The sequence below is a fragment of the Ictidomys tridecemlineatus genome, chromosome 1 (genome assembly GCF_052094955.1).
Source record: "Ictidomys tridecemlineatus isolate mIctTri1 chromosome 1, mIctTri1.hap1, whole genome shotgun sequence".
NCBI classification, from domain to species: domain Eukaryota; kingdom Metazoa; phylum Chordata; class Mammalia; order Rodentia; family Sciuridae; genus Ictidomys; species Ictidomys tridecemlineatus.
The window spans coordinates 193,652,488-193,680,081 of record NC_135477.1 but is presented as its reverse complement, the minus strand read 5'-3'; the positions used below and the strand labels follow the sequence as shown (position 1 = coordinate 193,680,081).

Below are 27,594 nucleotides of genomic sequence, written 5' to 3'. Positions count from 1 at the left end.
TCCAAAGTAGCAGCTATGTTTCCATTTTGTTTTTCTTTTATTAGTTTTATCTTAGTTTTTTTACTCTTTGCAAAGTATAAACTATCACCACCTCCTTTTCTCATATACTATAGCTACCTAAATAAATTGTTTAGAAAATTTATAATGTATTCTCCAGTATGTTACATGATCTTTAAAGTTTGAGATAAATGTTTTCAACTCTTTTTATGTTTTTTTCCAATGTTGCAATTTTTAAAAAATTTTTATTAGAATACATGTAATGGGAGGTAATATCTCTATATTTCAATGTTGAAAATTTTAAATGTCTTAATCACAGAACTTGTTGTAATACAGAGTTATATACTTACCAGAGAATAACATTAATTTGAAAATATAGGACATAACGACAATTAAACAGAAGGATTGCAAGTTCAAGGGCAGCCTTGGCAACTCTGTGAGATCCTTTCTCAAAAATGGTTTCATCTGCTTCACTGAAATAAAATGTTGGGGATCTTGCACAGTGGTAGTGCATCCCTGGGTTCAATCTCCAGTGTTAGAAAATAAATCAATAAAAATAAATGAAAAAAAGAACCAATTAGTTGATAACAATTTCATTAAATAAATGTGTATTGTATAAGATAACACATTAAAGGTTGTTTTTTTATTTAGATTGAACAAACAAAAAGATAAGGTTATTTTGTCCTAATCATAATATTTATGACTTATGGGATTGATTTTGATAATTTTAAATTACTGAAAAATTGGTATATTACTTTAGTTATTTATATTTCTTTTTGTTAATAACTAGTTGTCAACTAGTTATATCTAGTGTATAATGGGCATGATTTGGCCACCATTCTTTGATTATATAAAACATTTAATCATAAATATGGCTTAAGAATCCTAATCTGGAGGCTTACTGAAGCTGGGGTGTGAGTGGCAAATAATGAACTATGAAAATAATAACAAGGACTTTGGAAAATGTTTATTTTTCTCTCTCTTTCTCTGATTGATATGAGTCTACCTATATGTTTATCCATTTATTTATTAACATGTTTGGAGATTGAAAATGCAATTTGATATTATTTCTTTTAATATGACAATGGAGGAAAAAGTCACCTTGTCCTCTACAAAGGACTCCAAGATGGGTGTTCTGTCATGACAAGTCATCAAGATTTGAACCATTTGCTATTTGGGAACTGAGGCAATTTACTTTTTTTTTCTGTTCCTATTTCTCTATCTAAAAGGTAGTAATAAATATAGAAGCTTGTTTATAATTTCCATTAGTTTTAAATAAATGATGTGGAGACAAGCTGCCATGTAGTCAGTGCCCAACAAAAATAGCAGCGACTCTTGCCACTGTCATCTATATTGTGGTCCTTTGTCATCATATCACAACAGTCCTGAAGTATCAGAGAGATTTAATCCCTGACAGTATCATTAATTCTCTGTGATCTAAATTGTGACAGCTAATCTTTCTGGGTTTGCTTTGTCATAAATCAGTTGGTGACGAATGGTTCCTTTTCCACAAAGATGTTTGAAAAATTTTATGCATTGTTCATACACTGTTGTGAATGTCACTGTTGGGTGACATTCTCAGAACACATTCAACTGCAGCTATTTGAAATGTTATTACTAAGAGCTCCTCTCCCAATTGTCTTCATGACACCCCTCTTCTGTAGCTTTTCCTATTATTTTTACTTACATCAGAAATTTCTTTCTAAAAATATTCACTCTTGTCACATTACTTCAGATGTACCTTTGGAATAAAAATACAAACAAAAAAGAAACTAACATAAATATAATGATAATGAATTCTTTTTGATAGTTGATAAGCTAAACATATAGTTCTCTAATTTAGTCCTTCCAGTGATTCTTCAATATGGGTGATTGTTTTCCCAATTTTAACTGCTGAAGAGACTGGCAGAAGTAAGATGAATCATGTTTTAGTGGCATCATCTTTTCTTTGTTATTGAGACTTAATGAAGAATCTGTCAGTTTATTTTCTCCTTCTTGCAACTTAGAACTTAATATGCTTTTATGCACTGAAAATAAATACTAAAAATAAAAGAAATTCATGTTGCATATCTTTGTTAAGGGAATAGTATACTAAAAATCCTCAGTATCAGCAGTCAGATATGAGGTAAAAATAAATTTTTAAAAAAATATCGTTATCAGTATTTCTGAGAATAATTTGAAAAAGTGATCTAAGGTATTTGAAAAAATGTTACAACACTTCACTGAAATAAATAGCACTGTTATTGTTTTTGAGAAAAAAACACTCAGGATATTTTTAATTAAAAAATAAGTTATAAATTTAAGCTATAAAGGATAATAATTAAATAATTTAAATTTAACAAAAACATTTGTATAGGATGCATAAGTGTGCATCAAATATAACTATTCATAATAGAGATACCTTGAAAATAAAAAGGAGTAGTTCTACAAAATATTTAACTGTATCATTATACTATAGTAAAGCATTATAGTGTGAACACAAGGTAGCAGGTCTATTATATGAGAATAAAAAAGGATAACTAGAAAATTTCTAATTTTTTGAAAATAAATCTAATAAATTAATTGTAGAACTTGCAATTTTTATACTATTAACTTCATTTCTAAAAATCTTGCCAGAAGTTACAGAAAAAAACGTGTGACATCTTATGGATGAGCACACGCATTGTAAGTTAAACAGTAGAACACATTGGTGTTCAAGTTCTTACAGGCATGACATTAAGCACCTTGCAGCAGAAGAACAAGCTGTAGGTAAATTCTTCTTCATGACATTATCACCTGTTTCTTTAGTAGAACTGCATAAGCATCTCAATAAAGTTCAAGTTGAATGCACATTTAATTAAGGATGACAGTAATTTTTATGTAGTTTTTTATCAGCCATCATTAGAAATGTGATTAATAGGGTACATTTTTCCATCTTCTGAGATCTTCTTCTACTTCTCTCTTTAGGGTTCTGTAGTTTTCATTGTATAAATCTTTCACCTTTTTTGTTAGGCTGATTCCTAAGGATTTTATTTTTTTTGAGGATATTGTGAATGGAGTGTTTTTCCTCATTTCCATTTCAAAAGTTTTGTCACTGATATACACAAATGCCTTTGATTTATGCATGTTGATTTTATATCCTGCCACTTTGATAAATTCATTTATTAGTTCTAGTAGTTTCTTTGTAGACCCTTTTGGGTCTTCTAGGTATAGAATCATGTCATCTGCAAATAGTGATAGTTTAAGTTCTTCTTTTCCTATTTTTATGCCTTTAATTTTTTTTGTCTGTCTAATTGCTCTGGCCAGTGTTTTGAGAACTATATTGAATAGAAGTGGTGATAGAGGGAAAAGCAGTTTGGAGATTACTGGGAAAGCTGGGAATGGAACCATCATTTGACCCTGCTATTGCCCTTCTTGGACTATTCCCTAAAGACCTTAGAAGAGCATGCTACAGGGATGCTGCCACATTGATGTTCATAGCAGCAGAATTCACAATAGCTAGACTGTGGAACCAACCCAGATGCCCTTCAATAGATGAATGGATAAAAAAAAAATGTGGCATCTATACACAATGGAGTACTATGCAGCAATAAAAATGACAAAATCATAGAATTTGCAGGGAGATGAATGGCACTAGAGCAGATTATGCTTATTGAATCTAGTCAATCCCTAAAAAACAAATACCAAATGTCTTCTTTGATATAATGAGAGCAACTATGAACAGAGCAGGGAGGAAGAGCAGGAAGAAAAGATTAACATTAAACAAAGACATGAGATGGGAGGGAAAGGGAGAGAAAAGGGAAATTGCATGGAAATGAAGGGAGACCCTCATTGCTATACAAAATTACATATAAGAAGTTGTGAGGGGAATGGAAAAATAAACAAGGAGAGAAATGAATTACAGTAGATTGGGTAGAGAGATAAGATGGGAGGGGAGGGGAGGGGGGATAGTAGGGGATAGGAAAGGTAGCAGAATACAACAATTACTAATTGGGCATTATGTAAAATTGTGGATGTGTAACAGACATGATTCTGCAATCGGCATTTGGGGTAAAATTGGGAGTTCATAACCCACTTCAATCTAATGTATAAAATATGATATGTCAAGAGCTTTGTAATGTTGTGAACAACCAATAAAAAAAATAAAATTAAAAAAAACCTGGGGAAAAAAAGAAATGTGATTAATATATAATTTTCCTACAATAATATAACATTAGAATTTCAACTATTTTGCAGAAATATTATTCCAGTCTCATCACAGTGAAAACTTTAGTAAACTTTGTATAATCCTTAAAACATTTTTATAAATATTATGCTAATTCAATATTAATAAGAGATCAGTCTAGTTTATATTTTTCCCTAAAAATGGTATTTGAAAACAAAAATGCATATTTATACCTACTTCCATCTTATTTTCAGATGTGCATCTATAAGAAAAAGTGGATTTTTGTGAAAAGTAATAAAAATACTTTTTTGTTAGCTTACAATGTATAATATGCAATTTTCAAAGAACACTGTGAATTATATACACATGAAATACATATAATCATATATGTAAATATTTTAGTGTATATATATATACATATATATATGTATATATATGTACAATATAAAGCAATGTTTTGATGTTCTAGAACAGAAGTATCTAGGGAGTTCTTTCAGATTTTTTTACACTAAATTCTAAATCGGAAGCTAAAATGGATGTATTTCTCTCAATACAGCATAAACTAATAGAAACAAAGAAAACTATAATTTCTAAATTAATTTAAAAACTACCTGTTATGTTACAAAATGGCAAGGTTGGGGCTGCGATTGTGGCTCAGCGGTAGAGCGCTCGCCTAGCATGGGCAGGACCTGGGTTCGATCCTCAGCACCACATAAAAATAAAGGCATTGTGTTGTGTCCATCTACACCTAATAAAATAAATATTTAAAAAAATAGCAAGGTACTAAAATTAGAATTCAAATTCATATCTGTATATATTTTCAAATATTTGAGCTCTTTTCATTTTTGCACACGAGTCCAAAATAACAATGAAAATACTTAAATCCACAGTGTACTAGCTAAAATTGTCACAATATCTAATTACATACTTATTCTATCCAGATTCCATGGTAACTCTTGGCAATAACTAAGAGTGTTTCTAGTAGTAGTAGTAATAGTAGGTAAATGTTATTTTTTTAAAATCCAAAATTATTTTTTCAATTTGTAATTTCTTTATGGTTTATTTATTATTTCTGCCCATGTGTTGTTAAGAGTTATGTGACAGAGCAGCCCTGAATGGGGCTATGTAAGTTTCCTGGAAGTTACATAACAAAATACTATAAACTGTGTAGCTAACAACAGACATTTATTCTCTCAAAATTCTAGCTGTCAGAATCTGAATTCAAGGTTTGAGCAAGGCTGTGCTCCTTACGAGACTCTGGATAAAATCCATCTATTCCTCTTCCTAGCTTTGGTGATAACCATTAATTCTCTTCAATTTTTGTCACCTTGAAGCTGCCTCACTCCAATCTGCTTCTGTTCTCACAGGTTCCTCTATGCCCATATCTTATATATAAGTCCTTCAAGCATATTGTTTAAGGGGCAACATTAATTCCCTCATGTTTACTGCAAGTAATAAAAACATAATGGATTTTACCATCTTAGCCATTATTATAGACTGACAGATTAATTTTGTTCAAATTATAATTTAAAATAAACAACTTATAAGAGTGACAGGCTTATTGCGTATTTTATTTTACATTCCCAAGCTCTATTAAGTATCCCATTTTGTAATATCATTTGAACATTCTTAAGTTAGATATGTAAATAGTTGTTTTGTATTAAAATATGCTGGTATTTTAAATCTATAATTTTCAGTTAGGAATAAATTTTCTTAAATGATACTTATAAAAATCAAATAGTAATTCCTCTAAAATAACATCTTAGCCATTTTAAGTGTGTAATAGAGTAATATTAACAATTCACATTGTTGAAACAACCTAGGTATTCTTCAACAGATGAATTGATTAAGAAAGTATGGTATATATAAACAATGGAATATTACTCAGTCTCAAGGAGAATGAACATATGGCATTTGCTTATTAATTGATGGGACTGAAGCTGTCATGCTAAGTGATATAAACCAGTTTCACAAAAACCAAAGGCCAAATGTTCTCTCTGAGATGTGGATGCTAACCCATAACAAGGGAGGGGAAGTATAGGAGTTCACTGAATTGGACAAAAGGGAATAAAGGGAGGGGTGGGAAGAAGAAAAAGAGTCGAATGAATTGCACATGATTTTTGAATGTGCATATGAATACATGAGCAGTATACCTGCACAAGAATGGGATAAAAATTGGAATGGTTTGCACTCCTTATGTGCATAATATATTAAAATACATCCTAGGGTCATGTGTATGTAAAAAGAAACAAATTTTAAAAAGAAGAAATAATTTTATATAGGTTTTGTATTCAAATTAACATATTTTATGCTGTCAGTGATGAGAAATATAATAATGTTTTCTGATAAATAAAAAGAATCAGTATTTGCATAGTTTCCTTTCCTAGAATGTTTATATGATCATTTGCTTTTTTTTGTTATACCACTCTTTTGTTTCCACTTGAAAGACTGCCTGTAGCAATTCCAAAAAGGAAATCTAGTGGTAATTAACTCACTCAGCTTTTATTTTTTTGCCAAAAAGTTGTTATTTTTTCTTAATTTTTAAAGGAAATTATTGCTGGTGCTCTCTTCTCAGTTGTTAAATTGTTTTTAGTTTGTGTGTGTGCATCCTTTTTCTTTGAAAAATTAATAGATCATATCTGACCTAAAGTTTTCTTCCAAAAAATCTGCTGATGTTTTTCTGAAAGCTCCATCTTAGGAGATAAATCACTCTTCACTTCTTGCATTCAAAATTTTTTATTTTCATTTTATGTACTTATTTATTTATTTATTTTCTAGTTGCTGAAAGACTTTATTTATTTATTTATATATGGTGCTGAGAATTGAACAGACTTTTATTTATTTATTCATATGTGGTGATGGGAATCAAACCCAGTGCCTCACACTTGCCAGGCAAGTGTGCTTCTGCTGAGCCACAGCCCCAACCCATCAGAAATCTTTATTTTTAAATTTTGATTGTTACAATTTTCCTCACTTTGGGTCCTTTTTGTATTCATCTTAATTATTTTTCTTTGAGTTTCTTGAATTTGGGTATCCATTTTGTTTCTCAGAATTGAAAAAAAAAGTCTTATTTTTTCAAATGAGTTCTACTCACCCTTCTCTTTCTTTTCTTTAGAGATACTTGCAAAACACATATTTGTCCTTGTGATGTTGTCTCATAAGTCCCTTAGAGTTTCTTCACATTTAAAATTTTATATTTTTAATTTTCTTTTTGTTTCAATCAATAATTAAAAAAATATTTATTTCAATTGTTGTTTTATTAAAACACTGTCATGTTGGCATTTTTACACTTTACATGCATTTTCCTGATTTTGTGTCATTTTTTTTAATATTTATTTTTTAGTTGTAGTTGGACATAGTATCTTTATTTTATTTTTTTTAATGTGGTGCTGAGAATTGAGCCCAGGACTTTGTGTGTGCTAGGTGAGTGCTCTACCAATGAGCCAGAATCCCAGCCCTGTTTCCTCATAACACATGTAGGTATTTTTACAAGAACTATTTTTCATTTCATGAAATTATTCATAGACCTTCAAAGTCTTAGGATTGGTCTTTGTAGAGTTATCTCATTTATTTGATTTATTTGTGTTTCTGTGTTTCTTCATGTGTCTTGTTATTTCTGTTATAATTTTTTGTTTTGTTTTTGCATTGAAGAAACAGCTACCTCTTCCAGACTTTGTGAATCAGTTTTGTATGGGGGACAAATTTCACAAATTAGCCAGAAATTTTGGAAGCCCCTTGGATCTTTTATGGGAGTGGTTCTTTTCTGGACTTGAAAAATGATTTCTGAATTAGGTTTGCTGGTTTCTTTAAGAAAGTCTTATACTCTCTCCCTCCCCCTGGTGTCTCATTGCTGTATGGTAGAGTCTGATGCTTAGACAATCCTTTGAGCTCTCTCTGGTTCTCAGCCCAACTCAGGTATTGAAAGTAAGAAATTTCCTCATATGAGCCTTGAGACAAGTGAGACAAATCATTTCCTCAGAAATCTGTCTCTCCCTAAACAACACCTATAATATCGGAAGCATATCCACCCTTCCTCCTAAGAAAGTAGTCATGAATTATGTTTGTCTTGCTGGGTTGGGCATGGGGTTGATAGCAAGTGAATGGAAATGGCCTTTTTTTGGCCTCTTTAAATAAAACTGTGTATTCCTGGAATACCCCAATTTCATAACAGGCTTATGCAATGTTCTTATGGGATCATTGGACCATAATCTTTGTGTGTCAATATTTGTGAGGAAGTGAGGTCTGGGGCTTTATATTCTGAAAAATTTCAGACATCACTCAAGGAAAACATTTTTATTTAATAAAAAAGTTGATACTAGGCTATTCATATTATAATGTGACTTTCATTCAAGTATAATTTCTTAAATGTGAGCTACATTGTAGCATAACATTCTTTTTACAGGAAAGCTTCAATACACTTCGGCCATTTGTGGTATTGTTTAAATATCCTAAACCTTTTGGGTTTTCAAGTTGCAATATTCTTGTAAAATATGTATTATTTAAATTACTTTTCAATGCTGAATAGCTGAATGTATCCAATTAAAGTCATATGCATTCTCCAAATTTATAATTCAATTTTCTCAAAAAAGTTTAGTCAAATAGTATTTTTTGTGAGCCCTGAAATAAGGGAATCTGATGAGCACACTGAAGATTTTTATATTTTAAGGTGTTAGATTATAAACCAAATCTGAAATCAAAAAGAGTTTTCCATTTAATTTTTAATATTTGATATTTTTTCTCATTGTTTTATTGAAAATATTTTGCATTCTTTTAATTTGTTGCTCAGAGCCCCTATACATCCTAGATTTTACCTTTTAATACTATCCCATATTTCATGAAATTCAGCTCCTATTCTCTTAACATCTTTTCTCCATGATCAAGTTTCTTTGCCAAGATTATGTAAATTGCCTTTATTATGTCAATATCTATTTTTCAAATGATGTAGTCTGTTGGTAATGCTTTCCATTGAATTTTTAATTTGGTTTATTGATTCTTAAATTTCAAGAGTTTCCAAATTATCCTTCTTCAAAATCTATATCTCCTTCTTGACATGATTTTTCACTTCTAATATTTTCTCTCTGATTCCAATCTTTACCTCATTTTTTACCTCTTATGTCTTCTTATCTTTGAACTTTCTAAATTTATTCCTTGACATTTCCTACACTGCAGTATCAGTAGAGTGTATTGTTGAATCATTCTGTTTTGGATGTTTTCTTCTCTTGTTTTTTTCATATTGTTTATGTATCAACCCATCTATTCAAATGGATCTGAAACAGTGGGGTTTCTATTCTACCAGCTTTTAGTTATCCTGTAATTTTCCAGTGCCACAGAGATTAAGGGAAGTCAAATAACTGCAAAAACATGCATATAACATATAGGATTAAATTAAGTACTTAGTTCCTATTATGACATGTACAATGTTGATTGATACAATAAACAGAAATTGTAGGGACAGCAATTTCTATCATTAAAGATAGTAGTTAATCATGAATTATGTCCATCAAAAACTCAAACAATTGTTATTACCTAAACACTTCCAGTGTTTTAACTGCTTCTATTGCATTAGTGGTGGGGTCTGACATTATACAAACTAACCAGTGGCAAGAAAAGTTAAAAATAGAGATAATTAAGAGTAAAGAAGAATATATTAGGGAGACAAAGATTTGCGATTTCAAAATAGGGCTGCTCCATAGACAACATATTGTTCATTATTTATGAGGGGGAAGAGAAGAAATAAAAGTAAAAGAAAAATTAGAGGAAGAGTGGAAGAGAGAACAATGAGTCTGGCTTCGGTTGGTTTAACATCTATTTATTTATAGATTTTTAAATTACTGCATTATAGACATACACAACATTGAAATTCACCATGCTTTATTCATAGATGTACAAAGAGAGTTTAGTTTGTTTCATTCTACTGTTCATCCCTCTGTTGGTCCTCCATGCCTTCCATGTAACCCCTTCCACAGATATCTCTGTTGAATGCCCTCTTTTCCATTATGTGGTCGAGTATTCACATATGAGGGAAAATATTTGACCTTTGGCTTCCTGAGTATGGCTTATTTCACTTAGAATTGTGTTCTCATTTCATCAATTTTCCACCTAGTGCCATAATTTAATTCTTCTTAATGACTAAGTAAAACTTCATTGTGTATATACACCATGTATTCTTTATCAATTACTCTGTTGATAGGTTTGATGGCTGGTTCTGTAATTAGGTTATTATGAATTGTATTGCTATAAGCACTGATGTGCGTGTGTTTCTATAGTATGCTGATTTCAGATATTTGGGTATATACTAAGGAATGAGACAACTGGGTCAGATGGTAGTTCTATTCCAAGTTTTGAAAGGGCTATTCATCCAGTTTTCAAGAATGGCTGTACTAATATGAAGTCCTACCAACACTGCATTTCCCCATGAATTATTCTTTTTTTCTTTTTAAAAATTATTTTCAGGTGTATGTACAGTAAAGTGTATTTTGACATATTATACATACATGGACCATAACTTTCCATTCTTGTGCTATATATACTGTAGAGTTACACAGGTTGTGTAATTCATATAAGTACATAGGAAAGTTATGTCTGTTTCATTCTACTATTTTTCCTATTCCCATCCTCTCCTTTCCCTTAATCCTTCTATGTCTAATCCAATAAACATTATTCTTCCTTTCCCCCCAAATGTTCTCTCTGATATGTGGATGTCTGCACAATATTCTTGATAATTGATATTTTGAGTAGAGTGAGATAAAATCTCCATGCAGTTCTTTTTGAATCTAATAGTTTTATTGAAGTATAGGGAAAGAGCAAGGACATTATAATAGACTTTCTCTTCCTTGTAGTTTTGATTGTCATTTCCCTGATTCTTAAATATGTTTTATGTATATTTATACACACACACACACACACACACACACACACACATACCACTTGTATTTTTTCTTTTAAGCAATGTCTGTTTTAGATTTTGTGCCTGTTTCGTTTAGTAATTGGGGTTTAATATTTTTTAGTTTTATATTATTCTGTATATTAATTTCCTGAGGAACAGATAAAAAATATTTTACCACATTGGTCAGCTCTTTGTTTACATTCTTGTTTCCTTTGTTGTGCAGAAGTTTTGAAATTTGATTTCATCTCATTTATTGACTGTTAGTTTTATTTCTTGTGCTTTAGAGGTCTTGTTAAGTTGATGATTTTGTCAATATGTTGGAGTGTTGGGCCACATTTTCTTTAAGCAACTGTAGAGTTTCTGGTTTAATTTCTAGGTCTTTGATACACTTGGAGTTGGCTTTTATGCAGGGTGATAGGGATCAAGTTTTATGTTTTTCACATATGAATATCCAGTATTCATAGCGCCACTTGTTAAAGTGTTTCTGTTTTCTTCAATGTATATTTTTGGCCCTTTTGTGGAATATCAGGTCACTTTATCTATGTGGGTTTGTCTGTGTTTTTTTTTCCATTCATCTTCAGGTCTGTTTTGGTGCAATATAATGCTGTTTTTTTTTTTTTTTTTTTTTTTTTTTTTTACTAAAGCTCTGTGATATAATTGTATATCTGGTACTGTGAAGATCTCAGCATCACTCTTCTGGTACAGGATACATTTGGATGTTCTATGTCACTTCTGTGTCAAAATGAATTTGAGAATTATGTTTTGTCTGTGTGTTATGAAGAATGTCTGTGTTGTGAAGGATGTCATTGATATTTTGATTGGGATTGTACTGAGTCTGTTCACTGGTTAAGGTAGTATGACCATTGGGATAATATTAATTTTGCTTTTTTCAAGATTATTGAAAGTATTTCCACTTCTTAAGATTGTCTTTGATTTGTTTTACTTCACCATTTTATAATTTTCATTGTTGAGGTTTTTCATCTCCTAAGTTAGATATTTTCCAAAGTGTTTTCTTTAGGGATTTTGAATGAGACATTTTTCTCAATTGTTTTGAAAAGGGTTTGCTATTGCATATAGGACTGCAGTTGATTTATGTATTATTTTCTTGTATCATCTCTTTTAGTAGATTTGTTATCAGCACTATAAATTTTCTAATGGAGCATTTTAAATCATCTAAGTGAAATGTTCATGTCATCAGTAAACAGAGGCAACAGGACTTCTTTTTCCTATGTGCATGAAATTAGTTTCTTCTCTTGCCTGTTTGCTCTTGCTGGGAATTCAAGGAGTGGTGAAAGTTTACTTCCTTGTTTTGCTTTTGTTTTTAGAAAAAATGCTTCCATTTTTAAAAAATTCAGTTTGATGTTGGCATTTGGTTTCTCCTTCTATCACTAGTCCCTCTAGTGTTTTTAACATGAATGGGTGCTGAGTGTTGTGAACAGGCTTTTCTGAATCTACTGATTTTATCATGGTATTTTTGTACTTAAATTTGTTTATACAGTAAATTTTGTGTGTGTGTGCTCATGCATGTGTGTGCACATATGTATATATGTACACATATATGTACTTAAGTTTTTTTTTGGAATTGGGAATTGAACCAAGGCATGATTTTCCATTTAGGTTCATGTGCCACTATCCACTTTTTCATTTTTTTCATATTTTTGTAAATGCATTATAGTATTACAGAACAATGGATTTAGTGTTACATATTCCCTTATAAATCTAATATAAAATAAGCCAGCAGCTAATGCAATATTATACCCCAGTGTTTCCCTTTTATTCCTTCCCTCCCCCAGGTCCTTTTACTCCTTTTTTATTTCTTCCTTTTAGATATATGTGACAGTAGAGTACATTTGGAGATATTATATATGGATGAGATATACCTTATTCCAATTAGGATCCCATTCATGTGGTTGTACATGGTGTGGAATTTCACTGGTCATTAATTCATATATAAACATAGAATAGTTATGTTCAATTCATTCTCATGTCTTTCCTATTATCATGCTGCTCTCTTACCTTCATTCCTCTTTGTCTAATCCAATGTACTTCGATTATTTCCTCCCTGCCCCTTATTGTGTATTAGCATCCACATATAAAACAAAATATTTGGCCTTTGGTTTTTGGGACTGATGTACTTCACTTAGCTTGATAGTTCCTAGTTCCATGAATGTATTGCCAAATGCCTTAATTTGATTTTTCTTTAAGGCAGAGTAATGTTCTATTGTGTATATATAACCATATATTCTTTTGGATATTTGATTTTAAGAGAGACTAGGATGAAGGGTCAGAAGCTTGGAAGAGAAAAGCTATTGGTATGATTCTGTAATTCCCAGGTGTCCTTATGGAGAATAAAATTGACACTTTCACCCCAGGCCATCTGTTCAAGACTACAACATACAACAGTACATCTCAAGTAGGGTACATGACAGTCACTTGGAGAGCTCACTCAAACTCAGACTTCTGGGCCTCAACTCAGAGTGTCTGACTCAGGGCCCGGGGTGGCCCTTCTTTATTCCTTATAAGCACTCAGGGTTTGCTAAAGTTCCTGGTCTAAACACTTCCAACTGATGGCCCTGGTCTAGAAATTTCAGGGGCAGTGAAGGTGACATAAGGTCCTCCTTGGGTCCAGTCTTCACCTTCTTTCCCTACCTCTTTTCCCAGTGCCCTACAGAGAAACCTACTGTAGCTCCTACTTAGATCACACCTGCATATGTCCATGATAAATTGGAGCATGTGGGATCTTCCAGTCTCATGGGCCTTCCACAATTTCAGATTTTTTTCCCTGAAGACTGCAAGCCCTATCTCTGTACTTCAACCACTGTCTTCATATCAGTTTTTAGAATCTCATCTTTTGGATTGTTGATTTCCACGTGAATTTTAGAACATCGTTTACTCTTAGAATTCCACACTGCATTTTCATGATATTTTATCCAGGACTTTGTGGACACAGGATGTTGCTGATGACAATGAGATTCCTGTTTTTCCCTTTTATGAAAGGAAGCTACCAGTCTGGGACTAACTCCTCTACTGAGTGTCAAGGAGGAGCCAAACATGGGCCCTTTTGGGTTCCTAGGACTACTCTGAAAAATAATATTTATTGGGTGTCCTAAAAAATCAATTTATTGTACCACAGTTGTGGAGTCTAGGAGTCCAAACTGAATTATTATAAGGTATCTGCTCTGGAAGGTCTAGGGGAGGATTTTTCCTTGTCTCCTCTAGTTTTCAGTAGTTGTAGGAAATTCTTGGCATACCTTGACGTGTAGATTCATCTCTCCTTTTTCTTTCATGATTATCACATGTTGTTCTCTCTGCACAGGTATACTTGTCCAAATTTCCTCTTCTAAGGTCATGAATCATTAGATTATAGCCCACTCTAATTGACTATGGACTCATACAACATTTTTATGTGCAAAACCTCATTTCCAGATGAGGTAATAAGCTGATATGCTGGGAAGGACATGACTATTCAACCCAGAGCATGTATTGTGCACTTAATGTGCCCTATTCCCTGTATTTCCCATGGCAGCACTGTGAGGTACACATAGGCATCACTCACACCAAATAAACTAGGATATGAAGCTCAGTAAAGTTGTGCTCCAGCTAGAAGCACATGGAATACACAAGGTTGTAGTCACAGTGTAGCTATAGCATGGGTCCACCTGTCTATTGAAAGAACCAAAGGCCAAATAGTCTTTATGATATGTGGATACTAACAAATAATCAGGAGGGAGAAGGAAGAATGAGACGTGTGTAGACATGAGACTGCTTCCCAGAAATAATCCCAGAGTACTAGGACTCCAAATCTTTTAGTAGCTGCCTCTTTGAGAATCTTAGAGCAGGAATTGATGCATAAAATAACAATGCTCAAATTTACTCATCAATTATCCCAAAAGTTGCAATATTACTCTTCTAAATTTAGACTACTAGAATTTCATTGAAATTCCTATGTGGGTTTATAGTATGGAATTAAAAAAATAATTTTCTTCACTATTTAGATATATAAATGACAGTAGAGTGAATTCTGAAATATTATATACACATAGAGTATAGTATATAACTTATTCTAATTAGGATCCCATTCTTATGGTTGTAACATGATATGGGGCTTCATTGTGTGTGTGTATTCATAGACGAACATAGGAAAGTTATGTCTGATTCATTCTGTCTTTTCTATTCCCATTTCCCCTACCTTCTTTTATTCCCATCTGTCTAATCCAATCAATATGTATCCTTCCTTCTCCCCCCTGATTATTTGTTAGTATTCACATATCATTAAGATTATTTGGCCTTTGGTTGATAGGGTCTATTATGCTGATTTTATATCCTTTAGGTTTATTCTGAAAAGTGGGATAACTTGGTCAATTGGTGGCTCTATTACAAGTTTTCTGAGGAATCTCCACACTGCTTTCAAGTATTGGTTGCACCAATTTGCAGTCCACCCAGCAAGGTATGAGTGAACTTTTTTCCTATATCCTCTCCAACATTTATTATTACTTGTATTCTTGATAATTGTCATTCCAATTGGAGAGAGACAGAATGCCCGTGTAGTTTTAATTTGCACTTTTCTAATTTTTAGTGATGTTGAAATTTTATTTCATATATTTGTTGGCCATTTACATTTCTCCTGTGATGTGCCTGTTCAGTTCCTTTGCCCATTTGGTGATTGGAATGCTTGTTTTTACAGTGTTAAGTTTTCTGATTTCTTTATATATCCTCGAAATGAATGCTGAACTTGATGTGCAGGTGGCAACATTTTTTTTTCCCATTGTAGGTTCTCTTCACATGCTTGATTGTTTTCTTTGCTCTAAAGAAGATTTGTAAATGGGCAACTCATGCCCCTCTTGAAGCAGTTCAATAATAAATGATACATGGAAAGCAAAATATAAATTACTTGTGTGTCAGGCTCATTTAAAGAGTCATAATACCTTCAAGAGATAAAGGCAGTGATAATCCTATTTAAAATCATGAAAGTAGGTTCATAAAATGTAGGCCCTTTAGCCAAATCCCCGTTTCAGTAAGTCATACAGTACAGATAGAAACCTAGTTCTGCACTGTTATTTGTGTTTTCCCTGAGCCAAGCTGTAGTAACAGGCCCAAAAATCTAATGAATTCAGTTTGTTTGAATAGAGATAATAAGACATTCTTATTAAAACCCACTGGCCCAGATAGTATGATAGTTTAGCATTATGTCCTCTTTTCCAGTATTAGATGTTGAAAATTTAAAATATTGTTTAGGATTCATCATGGATTTTCTAAATACAGATGTTTGCGGTGGGTGAGGTAGGGAGAGAGGCTCTGCTTGTAATATAAAAAAAAACAAATTGCCTCATTCAAAAGTTGACAGATATAGCTGAAGGATGTTAGAATAGTCAGTGAAAGAACTCAAAGAACTCAGAAGTAAGCCTGTATTCTCATTTCAATTGAATATATATATATATATATATATATATATATATATATATGTTTTATTACAAACTGTCATTTCTTTTGCCCGTTTTATTCCCCTTTTTTTCCATTTTGACATCAGAAGAAAAAAATAAAGAAGAAAATGCATAAAAAAGAAACAGGAACAGATAAGAGAAGGAAAATCGTAAGACCACAAACATATGGAAGAGTAAGTAAAAAGGGTCTTCTCTCCTGTACCTTATATCTGGGAATGATTTTATTTTGCTTCAGCGTAACAGGTTTATAACTAGACAAGGCCCCTCTCTCTGTGAATTTCTCCACTGATTAACTTTCAAAATGATCACTAAATTTAATAGAGATCAATCAGTGGGTAGTTGAATAAAAGTTTGTGGGGCATGCAGTGCCTTTTATATAAAAAGACAAGAAGTTAGGAGATGGTTAAAACACCACTATCTGGATTGTTCAACATCCTTCATTCAGAGCACATGATGAAAACAAAACTAGTATCCTGGGAGGCACCTGACTTTTGTCCAACAGCTGCCAAATAGTACCCTCCTAGGAGTAATAAGAATGTTGGAAGTTCATTTTGAAGTGAGGTTCCAGATTAGTTGGTAAAATGATCCGTTTCTTCAGGGAGAAGATAAAGATGGTTTCCTACATCCTAGAGGTGGTGCATCAAGAGGTATGTGGGCTCATGATTCTTTACACTCTGTAAATGGTGTGTGAGCATTTTGTGAGCTTGTTGAGCACTTATGGAAGTATATGCAATGCCTTGCTGTACCTTTTGATCACTAGCACCCTGAAGAGTTGCTACAGGGTGTAAGCACTCTATAATCAGTGTTTCTTCACAAACCGTTATCTGTATAAAAGGGCTTCTTTGAAAATAGAAAAGAATCATTTGTTGAAACATGAACCTATAGACATGATGTAAAAGGGAGTTTTTAAAAAGGAATTTGGAATCATCATCAGTGATAGAGAAGATTGGCAGACTCCAAGTGTTACCAGATCCAGGTCCAGGCTCCTCATTACTGGAAAACCAGTAGTCAGGAGATGTGAATTAGTGGGAAAGAAATCAGGTTTACTGAAGATCCAGCACACTGGTAGAGGGAGGGTGCTGTCAACCTCATAGTGTCCTCTTGGGAATCTCAGGGACACAAAGGATTTTTATAGGGAGAGAAAGATGGGATTGTGAGGCAGTGGGAGAGGTTTCATTAAGCAGAACTTTTGTCATTGAGGGTGTGTTTCCTTTTCTTTCTTTCTGAATGGACCATCACAATGGAGATTGACTTTCTGGGGCTAGTACCTATACTTTTTTTGAATCAACATATTTCTTTCTGCATGGTAAATGTCACAGAAATTTGCTTGTTTTGTGTTGGTATATAGCTGAAGACTAAGAAGAGGCATGACACATTCTGATTTTATCTGAGAATCACCAGATATTCTGGGTTTTGTAAATCTAAAGGAACATTATACAGCAGTTCACATCTTAATCAGTTAGCCACAGCTTCTCTCCAATATTTAGAAACCTGTGTGGAAGAGAGGGTGCAACTCTGTGGGGTGCACAGGAGGAAAGCTGAAGTAACTACCTAGGAAAGCTCCCAGTGGTGATGTCCTCCCCACCTTTTTCTTTTTTTTTTTTAAAGAGAGAGAGAGAAAGAGAGAGAGAGAGAGAGAGAGAGAGAGAGAGAGAGAGAGAGAGAGAGAGAGAAATTTTTAATATTTATTTTTTAGTTCTCGGTGGACACAACATCTTTGTTTGTATGTGGTGCTGAGGATCGAACCCGGGCCGCACACATGCCAGGCGAGTGCGCTACTGCTTGAGCCACATCCCCAGCCCCTCCCCACCTTTTTCATTGATATTTTTTAATGAATCCAGAGGCACTTTAACAAACAACTGAACTTATATATTTTTAATTTTAAATAACATTTTTGTTCTAATCTCTCATTAAGTTGTTGAATCTTGCCTCAAAGTTGAGATATTCTGTCTCGGCCTACTGAATAGATGAGGTGACAAGTATACACCAGTGCACCTGGATAAGGGTGGCGACTGTTACACAGAAGCAGTCCTTATTTTTATTTTTAAATATATTGTTATTAAAATGTTTAAACACTCACAAAAATATAAGTACATGGAATACTGTCCCACCCTTTTCTGTTATCACACTGTTTAAAAACTTAGCTCTAAAGTACTAAATATGGAAGGATAATTCTTGACCAGGCCAGCATATGATGAAATATACAATATAGATTAAAAAAACTTTTAATTTAAAGAAATGTACAAGTTTTTGAATTTTTCTGAAAATGAACCTTTTTTCATATGTACTTTATTATGGATAGAAGAGGAACGATGTAGATGACAAGAAGAGCTCATGGAAAAACAGGAGGTAAACTTTTAGCAGATTCTGGATGGGGAGCCAAGGTAAATACAAATGACATTTAATCTCAATTCAGTAAGAATTAAAAACTTTCTGCTTCATGTAAGCAGGGTTACATTCCCAAGAGGCTGGCCTGTGGTAGCTGGAGTCTTCTGTATCATCCTGGATGACATCACCTGCCAGCCCAACCCCATCCTGGAAGGGCATCCAGAAGCAGGTAGGGAAGGCTCTAGGGTGACCAGGGGGAGTGGGAGGTGTGTCAGTCTTTGTCAAAAGAAGTTCCAGGGGACCAGCACAGTGTTGCTGAGGAAGGTTGGGGTGAGAAGGAGATGGGGGAGCAGAGACCATTGAAGCCTGTTCAGGGGTTCTGTGCAGAGCAGAGGAAGTGGAGGCTGGGTGTTTGTTGGGGGCAGCAGGTTTTCAGAGGTGATAGCATGCCAAGCTTGGGAACTGGAAGGGCTTCAGGGTATGGGAAGCACACTTGGACTGGAATAAAGGAGAGATTTCTTACATAATTAAGTGTCCTGAAGTGGTGTCATTTGAAGTCAAGGTTTAGAACGTGAGCTGACAGTAGTTGTGTTTACTCTGAAAAAGAACTTGCAGGTTTTTAGTGCAGGTCTATACTTCACCTGATTAGTCTCAGGAGTGGTTATCTTCTTCTTCACTGATCGTTCATCCCAGTTCAACTGAATGGCAGCGGTTCACTCTTTTGTATGCTAAAGATTTCCACATCCATGCACAACTTAATGTTGTCAGAAGCATTTTGCGTACTTCTTTCTTGACTTTTATTTGGTCTTTTCCAATAAGCAGAGTAGCTGTCCAATGTTGTTTATTAACATGGTCCCCAATGTCTATACAGACATTTAGACCACTGTAGATCCTTTTTTGAAGTGCGTGATGAGATGACTTTTAGTCCAAATAGAATTCACACATGTGCAATTAAGTACTCAAAAGTATTTTGAACCTGAGGGGGACCATGGCATTCTCAAGTAGGAAAGAAAAAGGATACTGCAGTATGATCCTTCAAGATATCTCTGAACAGAAAAGCATTATATGTTGTGAAAAAAATTAGCTATATATTAAGATTTGTGTGTATCTTTTCTAGGTAGAAGAATCTAGAATTGTTTTAGTTTAGCCTTGATCTGTTAGTACTGTAATAATGATGAGGACATTGCCTTTCCTTTCCTTATCTTTCTTGCTTCCAGTTTCCTTCTGTATGTAAACCTAAAAAAAAAAAAAAAAAAAAAGTCGAGTGTGAGTGAAGTTCTTATTTTCTCTCTCCTTCTTTTGTAAATGATGTTTATATTTTGACCAGTAGAAACTTAGATGTACCAGAGTTGTACATATTTGTGGTAGTTAAATATATTAACATGGTTATTTTAGCTCATTCTGTTTGTGCTCAGTTTTGATAAATGTATCCCTGTTGTCTGAATGCTTAGTAACACACTGTGTTTGATATTGGAAGTGTATGGAAATAGCAGCACTGTTGCCTCTGATCCTTGGCCTGGTAGTTTTTAGGGCTTGCTTGCTGAGTAGAAGTTTTATGAGCCTCAAGTCAGTGAACTGGTTTCTTGTGAAGAGTATTTCCTGATAGGGTTGCACTCTAAATTTCATTTCTGTGTATGAGAGGTTGTGTTGATGGGATGGGACACCAAGTATAATGGGAAGAATGGTGCTCCAATGCTAAGGGAATGACTCCTAGAAACATCAGTTCTCACACTCAAACCAAGTGTGATCTTGCAGGTGCTGGAGAGAGAATCTGAGGCTGACCATGAATCAGTGGATTGGAGACACTTGGAGACCCTGCTGCAAGCTAGGAGGCACTGGTTTGCAGTTGAGCAGAAAGGCAGTGTGGGCTCTGGTTCAACATCCACTTGGCAGACACCATCACCAGTGCTTAAGGATGGATGAGAGCCCCCCCGATCTGGATTCTGCTCGACTCCAGGGGAATGACGCAAATTGGAGGTTAGTTGTGGCCTACGTGAAGGGGAAGTGTGCTCCTGAATATTGCTACTGAGAGGACCACCTGCCTTCTACATGTACCACAGTGCTTTGGATGCCTGGAAGCCCTGGGATGTGTGTCTAGGTATTAGTGAGCAGTAGGAAAGTGGGAGGCAGTGGGAGCTTCCAGAAAGGGGAATTGATAGAATGCAGGACCCTGTCAGGACAGGGTTCTTGTGGGGATTAGGCTGGGAGTCCTGGGAGGGGAAGCAGTGGGAGGCAGTGCAGGGGCAACTGGCTGAGGAATAGCAGTTTGGGTCTGGACATTGGCTGATTGATCTTTGAAGAGGTTAGAGAATGCCAAGCCTGGGGACACACACCAGTAAGGATGTGTGTCCTCAAGGATGTAGGGCCTGTACCTGGGGGTGAGGTAGGGTTATTACATGGAGGAGGAAGTATTTTATGGTGACTGATTGTGGGCATTGGTTAGAGAGAAACTTCCTTTTGTTATTAAGCATATTGAAATAGCAAATATGAAATCCAGGTTCTGAAAAACATTTAGCACATTTTTTTCCTCAATGAGGAGTCTCCTGCAAACTTGTGAATTTTTTGTATACCAGTGACTCCTGTAATTTAAAACAAGCTTACCTTGCCCAAAGCTCTTTTTATATCTCTTCTCGTACTTTGAATTTTATTTTACCTTTGCCAATAAACAATGTCTTTCCACTGACATTTGTCATCAAGTTGTGCAAGCTGAGTACTCAGTAACTTTGCTGTCAGTCCCATTCAATGTTTTAAGCTCACCCATCTTAAAAACTACCTTGCCACTGAAAAGCTGAATATCCAGGTGTCCTGGTGTAAATGCCAGTGTGTTGCACTTTGTACCCTCAACCCCCAACAACCACAGCATGTCAAGACGGAGGATCCTATCTTGGTGAGACCTACAGCTCCAGGAGCAAAGCCTCTTCCATTTTTGTGCTTGAAGGGAAGAAGGAACCCTCAATGCTGGCAGTTGGCTTGGATCAGGGAGGCCAAGCAATTGAGAAGCAAGATATCACAGGAGCTAGAATAGTGTCTGGATCTTCTAAGAGACCCTGCATTATCAAATGATTATAGATATTTGTAGATTTTTAAGTTGAAACAATCAGCTCACACTGGCTATTATTTATTTTCAACATTTTTAAAATTTGTGCATTATAATTGTACATAACAAGGATTTGTGTTATATATTTATACATGCACAAAATTTAACAATATAATTTGGCCAATATTGCTTCCCAGCACTTCTTCCCTCCCTGCCTACCTCTCAACCCTTGGTCTTTTTCTTTAATTTTCTCCCTTTGATTTTCCTGAGATTATCCTCAACACCTTTCTATTTCTTTTTCCATTCTAGCTTTCACATATGAGAGAATGCATATGATCTTTGATCTTCTAAGTTTGACTTATTTTGTTTAATATTATGGTCTCCACCCATTTTCCTGCAGATGACATAATTTCATTTATTTTATGGCTGAGTAAAGTTTCATATTATCTCACTTCTTTTTGAATTCCTAGCATTAGGCACACAGGGAAGCTAGTGTTAGTCCATCATATTGATGGTAGTAATAGCACAGCCCTCCTTTCTCGTTCGCTTCCAATTTTGGTGTTCCTCATGTGTGCCTGCCATGATCCTTTGGGTGATCTTTCATGCTTGTGGTGGAATAGTATAACTTGCAGTAAGGATGAAGGATACTAAGCCAGAGAAGGAAACAGATGGCTGTGGAGGGAACTCCATTAGTTTGACTTTATGTCCATTATCTTTTTTCCTTGAGAAGCGTGGGTGCCAATTTTAAGCTACAAAATGTCTGCAGTATGAGGATTGCCTTCATCTTATAAAATTTTATTCTTCTTGTATGTATCACAGTATTTTTCACATGTGAACTATAATTCTGTATGTAGTATAATTTTGATAATTATTTGATTTTCTCATTTTTTTCTGGTTGGGGATATGTTAGTATTGTAATAAGGATTTTCATTAATGAAATAGGTGGATTGGATCAGGTGATTTCTAATTCTGATTTCATCTTTGATACACCTTTTAATCTTTTACAGTTATTTGATATGTGTTTCTTTTTTTCTGAGCACGTAAAAACATTTTTTATTCATTCTATTTAGTTGTACATGGCAGTGGAATGCTCTTTGACACGTCATACATAAATGGAGCATAACTTCTCATTCTTCAGGTTGTACATGACGTAGACTCACTGGTCTCGTAGTCATATATGCACATAGGGTAATTATGTCAGATCCATTCTGCTATTCTTCCTACCTCCATTCCTTTCCCCCTTCCTTCACTCCCCTCTGCCTTATCCACAGTACCTCTGTTCATCCCTAGGAACCCCAACCCTTATTGTCAATTAGCATCTGAAATTCAGTGAAAACATTCAGCCTTTGGTTCTTTGGGATTAGTTAATTTTGTTAAACATGATATTCTCCAGCTCTATTCATGTATCACCAAATTCCATAATTTCATTCTTATTTAAGGCTGAGTAATATCTGGTTGTGTATGTATACCACATTTTCTTTGTTCATTCATCTGTTGAAAGGCACTTAGACAGGTTTCATAATTTAGCTATAACATTGATGTGGCTGCATCACTGTAGTATTCTGACTTTAAATCCTTTGGGTATGAACTGAGAAGTGGGATAACTGAGTCAATTCCAAGTTTTCTGAGGAATCTCCATGCTGCTTTCTATAATGATAAATTGAAAATATGCCTTCCCACCAGCAAGGTATGAATGAACCTTTTTTCCTACATCCCCCCAACATTTATTGTTGCTTGAATTCCTGATAATTGCCATTCTGACTGAAGTGAGATGAAATCTCAGTGTAGATTTGACTTGCATTTTTATAATTACTAAAGATGAACATTTTTTCATATATTTGTTGATGGTATTTTTTTCTGCTGTGCAGTGTCTGTTTAGATCCTTAGTCCATTTATTGATTGGGTGGTTGTTATTGTTGTTGTTATTATTAATATTATTATTAGGAGTACTATAAAGTTTTTGAGTTCTTCATATATCCTGGAGATTAATGCTGAAACTGAGGTGCAGGTGGTAAAGATTTTCTCCTGTTCAGTAGGCTTTCTCTTCATATTATTGTTTCTTGAGCTGAGAAGAATTTTAAAGGCTGCTTCTTTGATTCCATCCCATTTATTGATTTTTTTTTACTGGTTGTTCAAAACATTACAAAGCTATTGACATATCATGTTTCATACATTAGATTCAAGTTGGTTCTTGATTTTACTTCTTGTGCTGTACTGATGTTATTAAGAAAGTAAGTTCCTAAGCTTACATTTCTACTTTCTCTTCAGTTAGTTGCAGGGTCTCTATGTTCCAATGCCTAAGTCCTTGATCCACTTTGAGTTGTGTGCAGGGTGAGAAGTAGGGGTTTAATTTCATTTTGCTACATGTGTATTTCAAGTTTTCCCAACACCATTTGTTGAAAATGCTATCTTTTCTTCAGTGTTTGTTTTTGGTGCTGTTTTATAATATTAGATAACTGTACTTATGTGGGTTTTTCTCTGTGTCTTCTCTTCTTTACCATAGTTCTGGTACTGATTGTAATGCCTCCTGCATCACTTTTCTTGCTAATGACTGCTTTGCCTATTCTGATTCTCTAATATTTCCAAATGAGTTTTATGGGTGATTTCTATTTCTACAAAGGAACTAACTGGTATTTTTATAGGAATTGCATTGAATCTGCAAAGCACTTTGGTTAGTATGGTTAATTTGACAATATTAATTATGCCTAAGATAGGCAGAATTAGGGCCTGGGAGATCTGTCCATCTTCAAAGGTCTTTAATTTCTTTCCTTAGTATTCTGTAGTTTTCATTGTAGAACTATTTCATACCTTTTCTTAAATATATTCCAAAGTATTATATTGTTTTCTGAGGCTATTTTGAATGGGATATTTTTCTAATTTCTCTTTCAGTTCATTTGCCATTGATATGTAGGTACATAAATTATTTATGGGTGTTAATAACCCAATGAATTTTGACATATTGTATCCCTGTTTCCGTTTATTTTTGAAATTTTTTATCCCCGATTGTATCTGTTATCCAATCCTAATCCAGAATTGTATATTTTAACCTCCAGGCATTAAAAGGTTTGTTTCTTGTCATTAACTTCTTATTTCTTTCATTTATGATCTTATAGGGTGCAAGAAGTTACCTCTATTTCTTGTATTTACCTTGTACTCAAAAATATGATGTTTTTTGGTTCAAGGGATTGAACTCAGAGGCACTTGACAATTGAGCCACATCCCCAGCCTTATTTAGATACAGGATCTCACTGAATTGCTTAGCATCTTTTGTTTGCTGAGGCTGGCTTTGAACTTGCAATCCTTCTGTCTTAGATTCCTGAGCTGCTGGGATTACAGGTGTGCTCCACCACACCTGACAATATGAACTATTTCAAAGAATGGTCATTGTTTCATGGAGAAGCAAATGAATTTATTGTTGCTGGATTAAATAGTCCATAGATGTCTGTTCAGTCTATCTGATTAATGTTTTCCATTTAGTTCTGAAGAATCTAGGCTGGCAAGTTTTTCTTTTTGGGTGGGCATGGTACAGAAATGTTTCCCCAAACCTCAGCAGTGCAAAGAGTATGCAGTGTGGTCTTCACAAGGCCTTTCATCTGCCACAAAACCTCTGTGTTCCATATATGGCTCCCTCCAATTGTCACCTCAACCACGCCCCCAACACTAGACCATTTTATAGGAATCTTGTTTTGTTTAAAAGCATTGACCCAGGTGTTGGGTATATGGCTTAGTGGTAGAGTGCTTTAGCATGTATGAGAACCTGAGTATGGTGCTTATCTCTTTAAAAAAATGACTTGCCAAAATTATTTTTGCCAATGAAAAAGCTTATCAAGGGAGATTGAGGGATACTGGCTGATGTGGGCCATATGTGGAGGTCCTGACCTGAAAGCCTAGAGAAGCCGAGACCATGAGTATCTCCATGCATCTATTCACTCATTTTGCAAATTTGACTGAGTCCTGGAAGATAAAGTGCAAGTCAGTTATGTAGGTTAGAACAGTGTCCAAGATAGTATCTGGTCTCCTTCATTTCAGTTAATATTTAGGGGTAAAATAAATTAAGTACAATAAATACAATAAAGAAGGCTCTGTAAAGGACACAAACTAGGCATTCAGTGTTCAGGGTTCCAAGACTGGATTGCTTCTGAGTGAGGGCTTCATTATCCTGTGATGGCAGGAAAAGTGGGACAAGGTGCTACCAGAGGCATTGGATTAAGTGCAGGGATATGAAATAATGCCACAGGCCCTGAGGGGAGGGAGCAAGATCAAGGGAGGGTACAAAAGGATTACGGAGATCATTGCCTGGTCATGGGGACTGTGGACCATGGTGAGTATTTTGAACTTTATTCTAAGAGGAATAGGAAGTCATCTGTGCCTGAATCAGGGTGGGTGTCATGGGTTGGCTCCTGGTATAAACTTTCTTCATTGAACTGATTTTGTTTTAGCCCAACTGTTATGTTGTTCTCCCATTTTCATTATATCAAGGTCTCTAATTTTGTTGGACCATTCATTTAATGAAGAATTTTTGGTTCCTTGAGTTACCACGTTTCTCTGATTCTTCTTGACCCTAGTAGCTTGAAAAGGTGCATGCACATTTGAAGAAACCGTTACTTCTTCTAGACTTAAGGACTTATTTGAGGATGGGAAAGCTTTTTCCTGCAGAGCAGTATGGGAGGACATGCTGACCTAGTATAGCTCTGGTCTAGTGGCATGGAGCAACATCTTTGTTATCTGAGGTTGAAGGATGCGATGCTTCTCTTTTAGCAGGCACAACTGTTGGTAACATGAGAACCTTCATGGTCATTGGTGGCTAGAGCTATGGGAAATCTAGAGTTGCTATGAGGACTAGCTGTGTCATAGATAGTGCCTCTATATCCATGAAGAGAAGACTAGAAAAGGTGAAAGACATATGGGCCAGGCAGTGTGCACACTTTGGTGCAGTGTCAGCTGCAGGCATGTGCAATGTAGACAGGCTACCTGTGGGCAGAGAAGTAGTAAGGAAAAGCCAGGACCAAGGACAGAAACCAGGGCTGGCAAAGAGTTCCTACGAGGTGGGACCTAGTTTGTTAAAGCACAGGACTGTAAGATCAGATCTGATTGTAGACACATAGGGCTTCAGGGAAGGACCAGAAGTAGAGCTTTGCCTGGCTGCTGTGTATCTATAGATCTGGGGCCTAATCATGGATGCATAAAGCTAGAAACCTCATCTGTGAATTGAAGTATGGTGGCAGGGACATGGAGGTGTTGAGGATGGCTGTAAACATGCACTATTTTTTTGTGAGTGGAACTGAGGAGAAACGTGTGCAGTGGCACAGAACAACTCTCTTCAGGCAAAGCTACATGGTGGTGGGGATGGTTAATGGGACTCTGGGTGCTTACATATGTTAATAACACCATGAAACAGAGCTGGTGACACATGTGTATGTAACTTCAGAGGCTGCTAAATATGGTGAGCAGTGGCTCATGACAGGTGTTGGAAGTGGTATTGTGCATGTGCAACTGCCAGTCCAACATCTGGCAGTGTGCATGGATATGGCTGCAGGTGTACACCCATCACATGGGATTGTGCCTCCAGTATGGGCTGCAGTCTTCATGTTCTCTTGCACAGGAAAAGGCTGTTTGGTGACCTTGAGTCTGGATTTGTGGTAACTCTAGCTGAGGTTACCTTGGATAGGCAGAATCTAGAGGTAGTGGTACAGGTGCTTGGAGATTGTGAATGCAAACACCTTTGAGGCTTTTTGTAGTAGGGAAAGATGCAGGGTTTCTC

At 35.1% G+C, this 27,594-nt stretch overlaps 1 protein-coding gene across 1 annotated transcript in view; it reads left to right on the top strand.

Moving 5' to 3' along the window:
• The first annotated feature begins 20,528 nt into the window (after nt 1–20,528).
• The window catches only part of LOC144367355 (uncharacterized), a 55,645-nt gene continuing 48,579 nt past the window's right edge, over nt 20,529–27,594 (top strand). The window contains exon 1 of the mRNA XM_078023317.1: nt 20,529–20,773. Within this exon, the coding sequence (XP_077879443.1) occupies nt 20,580–20,773 (194 nt within the window). The 5' untranslated portion in view covers nt 20,529–20,579. The remainder of the gene's footprint in view (nt 20,774–27,594) is intronic.